Source organism: Artibeus jamaicensis, unplaced genomic scaffold (assembly GCF_021234435.1).
Source record: "Artibeus jamaicensis isolate MK-2021 breed Jamaican fruit bat unplaced genomic scaffold, CSHL_Jam_final contig_373, whole genome shotgun sequence".
Classification (NCBI taxonomy): domain Eukaryota; kingdom Metazoa; phylum Chordata; class Mammalia; order Chiroptera; family Phyllostomidae; genus Artibeus; species Artibeus jamaicensis.
Genome location: NW_026521807.1, coordinates 4,809,667 through 4,818,567, shown reverse-complemented (window position 1 = coordinate 4,818,567; position 8,901 = coordinate 4,809,667). Strand labels below are relative to the sequence as shown.

The 8,901-nt window shown below is 42.6% G+C and overlaps 1 protein-coding gene across 3 annotated transcripts in view; it reads right to left on the bottom strand.

The window, feature by feature from the left end:
* Window positions 1–1,209: 1,209 nt before the first annotated feature.
* Window positions 1,210–8,901, bottom strand: part of MSH3 (mutS homolog 3) — a 139,305-nt gene continuing 131,613 nt past the window's right edge. Inside the window, exons 23-24 of one of the 3 annotated variants that reach the window (XM_037159291.2) lie at window positions 6,891–7,056; window positions 1,210–2,557 (exon numbers count right to left, since the gene is read on the bottom strand). In XM_037159291.2, the coding sequence (XP_037015186.2) occupies window positions 2,449–2,557; window positions 6,891–7,056 (275 nt within the window). In that variant the 3' untranslated portion in view covers window positions 1,210–2,448. Of the gene's footprint in view, window positions 2,558–6,890; window positions 7,057–8,901 lie in introns of those variants that run through there. The other 2 variants (XM_037159290.2, XM_037159293.2) reach the window with 2 other exon arrangements.

The window sequence follows — 8,901 nt, the reverse complement described above, 5'->3', positions numbered from 1 at the left end:
AACAACCCTGTGCCTCACCATGTAAAATCCTGCACACACTGATGTTCACAGCCAAAAATATAAACCACCCAAATGTGCATACACTGATGAATGGATAAAAAAATGTGGCATATACATAAAATGAAATCATTTTCAGTAATAAAAAAGATGAAGTGCTGTTACATGCTGCAACATGACAAATTTCAGAAAGAACATGCTAAATGAAAGAAGCCAGATACACAGACCACGTACTGTGCAACTGCACTCCCAGGAAATGTCCAGTATAGATGAATCTATACAGACAGAAAGCAGATTAGTGGCTGTCCAGATCTGGAGATTTGGGGGAGGAATGGAGAGCGACTGTTCATGTTCTAAAATTGACTATAGTCATCAAGAACGCAAATCAAAACCACAGCAAGATACCACCTCACACCTGTTAGGATGGCTATTATCGAAAAAACAAGTGATAACAACATGGCAAAGGTGTGGAGAAAAAGGTTGGTGGGAATGTAAACTGGTACATCCTCTATGAAAACAGTGTGGAGGGTTCTCAGAAAATTAAAAACAGAACTACCATATGATCCAGCAAGCCCACTCTGCGTTTATCTCCAAAGGAATAAGACTGGTATCCTCAAAATGCTGTACTTAACTTCAGAACTGTAGCCCTAAATCTGGTGTCTTTCCTGCAGCCTCCGTGGCAGCGCCTGTGCCGTCGCCATGACCGGAACTCTGCCAAACCTTCCCTTCCACAACTCGGGAGCCGGCTGGAAATGAGCCTCACTCAGCATCACAGTCACCGAGCTGGTCTTCTCCTGACCTTGGAACAGGCCTGACCTCCTGAAAACTGGCTGGCTGGCTAATACCTGCTTCACACTGGAGACTCTAACTTACAAGGTTCTACACTGCCACTTGCCAGACACCATGGACTGCCACTGCCTGAAGACCATGCTCCCGGCACCCTGACCTGCGTCAATGTCAATGCCTGCCTGGGCAAGCCAGACGTGTCCCGGAATGTCTACTGGGACGTTAGCAGTGACTGCTGTTCCCTGTGGCTCGCACATGGAGTGACATTCCTGGTTTCACCTTTTCCTGCTGGCCTGCCAGGAAGGTTACCTTTGAAATCTTGTGAGAAAGAATATAAAACATTTACAGTCATATTGAGTATTGAAACATTGTTTAACAAGTATTGATTGTCCTTTTTTAAAATTTAAAAAGCCAATTCCAACTAATTCTATTCTCAAACATCTTTGAGAATTTCACTGTAAGTTCCTATTGCTGGAGGGATGGGAGAATCACTAACTACATCACACTTGAACTCCAAAAAGAGAGAGAATCAGAGGCTCAACCGTGAGTGACTTGAAAGTGTAACAACCAACTACTCTCCATCCACTCGGGGAACATGTAGTGACTCCCATGTTGAGGGGTCACTGTTAGAGCCGCTACAGGAAATAATCTAAAGAAGAAATGGGAGATATACCCACCAAACATGTAGGAGACATTTAACTGAGCAGTGATAATAAATCTACTGGGAAAAACTGGGAAACAGGATAGAGAACTGTCGTGCCAGATCATATACTTGGAAACAAAAAGTACATGGAGAGGAGAAGCCAGACTGGTAAATGCTGTAAAAATCTCAGGGACATGGCTGAGCAGGCACCACGCTAACCACGCAGGGTGGGAGTGCTGTCATCAATCTACAAAGCAGCAAGTTCAATACCAGAGACCACACATTTACACACTGGTTGGTAGGATGGGCCGCATATTTTGAATGAGCAGAAATCTTGGTTCCATAATTAAACCTTAAAAGTAACAACTGCCAGAATGCTGGAAACCCCAAAAATCAACAACAACAAAAAATATACAATCTCTAACAAGTATTCATTAAATGTTTATTACTTGAATGACAAATAATTTCATCCAATAATCTTTAAATTGCTTAAAACTAACCATACTCAACTTTTCAAATTTCATTTGATCTTATTCCTTCTGTGTTCTAGTTTCTAAAAGCTTGATAACTCTAGTCCTTATAAAAAATTCTTATGCTCAGAGTGAAGAGAGTGGTGGCATTATAAAATTATTTTAGTTCAAGTGAAAAGGGAAATTCTCGTCAGACATTCCACCCAGTGGCAAATTATCTAAACTGAAACAAATATAAATTAGGATTTTATATCACTCTCTAAAAACTCAAAAACTGTTTCTCCCACTTTAGGCTTTCTTCAGGTTTTGGTTTCATGTGGAGCTTACCATCCCTGAAGTTTTCTAATTACACAGCACAAGTCTTCAGAGTCCCAAGCGTTCATAGTTTAAGTCAGGATGAAACAGACCCTCCACACAGAAGCCCAGTTTCTAACAGGAAAACCGGGGCCATGTTTTATGCTCACACAAAGATGGCTGTTACTAGAAAACTGCTTTGTACAGTTGGTGTTTTTCGTTCTCTCGTTTTTGTTCAAAATGTATTCTTCATTTTCATCAGGAAGAGAAGTCTGTCATTTCTTCCATTTCAAACTCACCTGTCCCTTTCTGCAGGTCTTTTGCATCATTTATCGTCCATAATTTTGTAAAACACTTTAGCCTTTTCCTGGAGAGAAAATGAAATACTACTTAATTTATGTACAAAATTGTTGGGGAATACATCTCACTGAAAGCTGTGAAAAGTCTGTGACATCAGGACCCCCTGCGGGGCCACATGGGGAGCACGAGTGCCAGCGCCGGCCACTGCGGAAGGGTCTCCAGGACAGCCGCTGTAATAAGGGACCCAGGTCATAGACCAGCACCGTTGCCTCCGGGAGGGGCGAGCCCAGCTTCCTCCCTTTTCTGACCCAGCCAGGGGCTGTGTATGTTCACAGGATAAAAAGTAAAATTGATTTAATAAAATAAAGCTAGCTAATGAAAGTGTGAAAAGCCAACATAACACAGACCCGCTTTTTTCTGCAAAAAGCGACCCAGTTATGTGTGCACGGTCTGAAGCCAGAGTATGGAGTCCCCGTCACCAGGGCCTGTGTGGCCTGCTTTCCTGGCCGGCTTCCTGCCCTGGCTCGGCCTCCTCTCCAGCTCTACCACGGGGACTGTGACAGCACTCACTTCACAAGGCTGTTATGGATTGAGTTCACATACACAGAGCAATAGGAACAATAACTGGGTTAGTATGTACTGCCCAGACTAGTTTCTGTGCACAGTATGCATTCGGTAAGTATTAGCTGCTATAACAAACCCACACCAATGCACAACACTTGGTGTGGATCCTTTGATCTACCAATGGTATCGATGAGGTAAGAACTTTTGAATATAGGGTCCTGACAGACTGTCCGATTCCACCCCTATGCAACCTCTTCTTACAATTCTCTGTCTTTTGAAGACAACTTTCTATATTTCAGAATGTCACATACTAGTTGGAGGGTTGAAATATTTATAAATTATCTGTGAATTTTATTGCTCTTGTTTTTTAGGCTATATGGTAGCAACACCTTGCAATATACCTTTTGTAATGAAATTTATTCTGGTTTCTTTAGGGAAAAAGAAAAAGCACAGCAAGCCAACAAAAGAGGAGTTAAAATTGTCTTTGGACTTGGCAAAGAACTAGGGCTAAGTTTATCTTTAAACTCTCACAGATGATTACTTTTCTCTCTGGATGAATTTTATATTAATCTACTTTGTAACAAATGATTAGAAATAGGATGTCACTAAGTACATCATTTGCTTTAATTTGGCACTGCAGAAATAACCCAGAAGACACTGTCAACGGAGAAAGCTACAGAGAAGTGACCTGTAGCTTTCATTTGCACCCAAGCACTTTGGAGCTGGTCGACCACCATTTCCCATGGCACAGGCGAGTGCAAGGCTGGACCACGAGGGGAAGGAAGAAGAAAAGAGAAGCTGGTTGCACACTGTACTTCAGAATACAGGCTGGCAATTGTTTCTTTAATGCCCAGTATCAATATTTAAATTTGGTCATGATTTCCATAACAAAAATGTATGACTGTATTATGGTGGCCAGGCCAGATTTTCTATTTGGCCCACCACCTGTCTACTCATGGTCATTGTTACTGGCCAAACAGTAATGTCCTGCCCCCACCCCTGGGAAAATCACAATCTCCCTCCCACTAGAGCAGGAGTCAGGCAGAAGGAAGATGAGAAGCTTGTACTGTTTGATAACACAGTCGTATATTTAGGCAACAGAAGGCTATAATTTATTATTCATTGATGCAATATTTTCCTAGGAATATCTTCTCTCCAAAGTACAGCTCGGCTTTATATTAAGATTAGTTTATACACTGACTACACATAGGCTGGATATCAAGGGTAAAGGGTGGAATGTATTCATGTAAGTTTTCTAGGGGACAGACAGAGTCAAGTTTACAATGAAATATTTATCAAAAACAAATCCACTGGCACTGGACTTCCCGTCAAGGTGGAGGCATACGTAAACACACCTTGCCTCCTCATAAAACTACAGCAAAAATTACAAATAGACTAAAGAACAAGTAACACCCAGAATCATCAGAAAATTGAGCTGTCTGGAAGTCTGACAACCAAGGAATTAAAGAAGCCACATTCATCCAATCGGGTAGGAGGGGCAGAGATGTGGAGAGGAGCAGAGAGGCACAGAAATGTAAAACAGGCAGTCCCACATCCACATGTGGTGGATAAATATTCGGAGGGGTACCTCAGCAGCAAGAGATTCCAGCCCCAGACCAGACCACCCAGCCCAGGGTTCCAGTACCAGAAAGATAAGTCCCCATAACCTCCAGCTGTAAAAACAAGTGGGAGCTGGGGCAGCAGAAGAAACTGCAGGACTCTCAGGAGTCACCTCTTAAAGGGCCCACCCACGACAGACTTAGGACCCACGCAGACCCACCCCATCTGGGATTCAGCACCAGGGAAACCACTGGAAGGGTAGCAGTGGCATAAGGGGAGAAAGCAAAGTGACTGGGAACAGGGTGAGTGCCAGAAGACAGCTTCCTCCCAGGCAAAAATAGGCTAGGCAGCAGCATTGTCCCCTCTCTGAGCCCTCGCCCACACAGAGCCACAGAGTGGTGACATGGGTGGCCCTGCACTGGCAACCCATTTGGCCTTACCTAAGGCCCCAACCCACACAGCTTCCAGGTACACTCTTCCACAATAGGCCCTTGACTAAGGCATGGAGCCAGCAGCTCAACCTAACACACAGAAACAGACACAGCGAGGCTGCCAAACTGAGTAGAACAAAGAAACATGGCCCAAATAAAAGAACAGAATAAAACTTCAGAAAAACCACTAAACAAGATAGAAATAAGCTATCTATCAGATGCAGAGTTCAAAACACTGGTTATAAGGATGCTCAAGGAACTCATTGGCTACTCCAACAGCATAAGAAAGACCCAGGCAAAAATGAAGGTTACATTAAGTGAAGCAAATAAAAATCTACAGGAAACCAACAGTGGAGGGGATATGAAGCTGTGAATCAAATCAACAATTTGGAACATAAAGAAAGAAAATTCAATCAACAGCAAAAATAAAAAAGAATTTCTAAAAAATGAGGACAGGCTAAAAAAATGAGGGCCTCTAGAGCATCTTCAAACATACCAAAATCTGAATTATCAGGGTGTTAGAAGGAGAAGAGAGAGAACAAGAAATCAAAAACATACTTGAAAAAAACAATGAAAGAAAACTTCACTAATTTGGTGAACAAAATAGACATACAGAGTCCCAAGAAGCACAGAGTCCCACACAAGATGGACCCAAAGAGGATCACATCAATATACTTCATAATTAAAGTGCCAAAGGTTAAAGATAAAGAGAGAATCTTAAACATGGCAAGAGAAAAGCAGAGAGTTATCTACAAAGGAGTTTCCATAAGACTGTCAGCTGATTTCTCAAATGAAACTTTGCAAGCTAGAAGGGACTGGCAAGAAGTATTCAAAGTAGTGAAAAGCAAGGACCTACAACCTACTTTACTCTATCCAGCAAAGCTGTAAGTTAGAATGGAAGAGCAGATAAAGTGCTTCCCAGACAAGGTAAAGCTAAAGGAGTCCATCACTACCAAGCCATTATTGTATGAAATGTTAAGGGGAGTTATATAAGAAAAAGATAAAAACTATGAACATTAACATGGCAATAAATTCACAACTATCAACAACCGAATCTGAAAAACAAACTAAGCAAACAAGCAGAACAGGAACAGAATCATAGATATGGAGATCATTTGGAGGGTTCCAAGCTAAGAGGGGAAAGAGGGAGAATGGGGAAGTGCAGGAATTAAGAAGCATAATTGGTAGGTACAAAATAGACAGGGGGTGTTAAGAACAGTATAGGAAATGGCGTAGCCAGAGAACTTACATGCATGACCCATGGACATGAACTAAGGAGAGGGTGGAATGCTGGAGAGAATGGGGATCCTGGGTGGAGGAGGGCAAGGGGGGAAAACTGGGACTGTAATAGCATAATCAATAAAAACACTGCTTTAAAAAATCCACAAAGTTACATGTAGACACTGACTACAACTAGCTCGTTAATTAATACTATTATTTTCATTCATGTCCTGACAGAATGCTCAATTTCTGAATGCAACCATTACATACCTCAATGCAATAAAGGAAAAAAAGGAGGTACCTCAAAGGTTTTATATATTTAGGTTCTTTTTAGTAACTTTTTGTACAAATGAATATTTTAAGCAATTAATGTGTTGGCACACATTAAGGAGTTAACTTAATTCTTTAGGAAATATGACACAAAAACCAATTTAGCAACTTAATAGATAGAGATCTGACTAGGGAAGCAGACTGAATTCACATAAGCTCTGGGAGAGCTGTTTCCATTTCCCTGTAATTAGACGCTGCAGAATATTTGCAGGGGTGCTCAAAGGACAATCGGCTTCCTCGAAGAACTTGGAAGGTTTCATTATAAATAAGAAAATGCAATACCACCATTCTGACCTTTTCGTATTTACTAATCCTTCCAGCTCTTTTGACTTGCTAGCTGCTTTCTTTAGAATTTCTCCAGGAATATCTGCTAGTTTAGCCACATTTAGTCCGTAACTCCTTGCTGCAATTCCTCTGGTTATTTGATAAAGAAAAGTGACAAACTCAGGGGCTTCTTCGCCTATAAGAAATTAAAAACAAAAAAGGAGGTGAAGAAAACCATGCCTGACAGTTGAAAGATCAGAGGATTAAGTAAGACATACAAGTTTTTATAATAAAATTTACAATCCAAAGAAAGAGAAATCCATTGCTCCTTATCACCTGTTAGCTCCTTTGACCCATTTTACATACCCAGAAAAAGGAAAATACTGTTTGAAAATGCTTTTGCATTGAGGACCTTATGGCTTACTTAGAATAGTTTTTAAAAATGATTCATTGCAAGCTAAGAGGCACTCAAGTTTTATGCTGTTCACTGAAAAATTGGAAGTGAACATCCAAGTGAAAGGAGAGGGATCTGATCCACGCTGCACTGTGATTTCCCTTTAAAAACAGACTTTTAAACAGAGTTACTCCAGTCAGAATGTGTTCACACGGTCTTGTATATATGCACTCTGTAAAGTAACATATATAAAAGCTGTTTCTTAAAGTGCTGGAAACAAAACAACAAAAACATATAAAAAATATTACATGTTGCAGTTTGAGTAAGATGGAGAAATTCTGGTTTATTAAATATCCTAGTAACCAAGAGCAATATATACAGAAGTGGATGCCATTCAGCGCCACTGAGATCCCACTTAGGACTGATGGGTTTGTGGCCCCACCTGCCAGAAGGGCTGTCAGCTTGCCCCCTGGGCTACGTGCCCTCTTTAGGAATGGCCTAAACTGAAGAGCGCTGCCTCGCCCGAAGGCGCGATCGACTGTCTGGAGCAGCCTGCACCCAGTGGCTGGCCGCCGTGCAGTGGGGAGACAGCCTCTGAGATGGCCACCAAGGATCCCTGCCTCCTGTGTTCATGTCCTGTCAGGTCCTCTCCTTGAGTGCAGGGTGGACCTACTGACTTGCTTTCTGTGATAGAATACAGCAAAAATGGTGGGATGTCACTCCTGAGCTTAGATGACAAGACAGTGGCCCCTGTCTTGGGCATTCTCGCTTGCTGCTTGCTCCGAGGGAAGCCAGTTGATGTGTGGACTGCTCTAAGGAGAGGCACATATGGACAGAAACTGGTGTCTCCTGGCAACAGCCCTGTGAGTGGGCTGGGGAGTAGACACTCTGAGGCCTGCCCACAGTGCCTGAGTGGGCTGGGAAGAGGATGTCACTAGTCAGGCCTCTGCCCCCAACAACATCCTGCTTGTAGCCCTGGGAGAGGAGGTGGGTGCTGGAAGTGACAGGCAGAGGTGTCAGCTCAGCCGTCCACGGATTCCTGACCCACAGAAATTAGGAGATAATAGTGTTTGCTATTTTAAGCTATTCTGTTTGGGGGTAACTTGTCATGTTACAAGAGGTAACTAATAAAGGGTATAAGGCCTGACTCCCTCACCCCAAGCTGAGGGAACTCTGAAAGACCAGCCCAGGCTCAGAGCTTTCCACGGGGCTGGCTCAGGCCTTATGGACGCGTCACTGCCCAGTCCCAGCCAGTCCCGCCCTGGGCGCTGACCGTGCTGCAGTGCTCGGTGCCCTGCGGCGCGCAAAGCTCAGTGTCAGGTTCGGCTTCCTGGGGAACCCCCGTCTACCTCACATGCGCACACACACGAGTTAAAGACTTTTAATGAATGAGGATATACCGAAACACAATAACACAAACACAATGCTGCATTCAGTTTGATTTTTGATCACTCTAAAGCACCTTGGCGTTACGCAGTTTTTTAAATAAAATTCAATTTAATTGCAGTGTGCTGCAAAAACGTCCAAGATGAACAAGATTTACAATGATTTCTGATACCCTAGTGTACTTACTGTAAGTTTATCAAGACATTCTTCTCACTTTTTCATTTGATAAATGTGTATGCATTGTTCTTTTACCAGCGATCA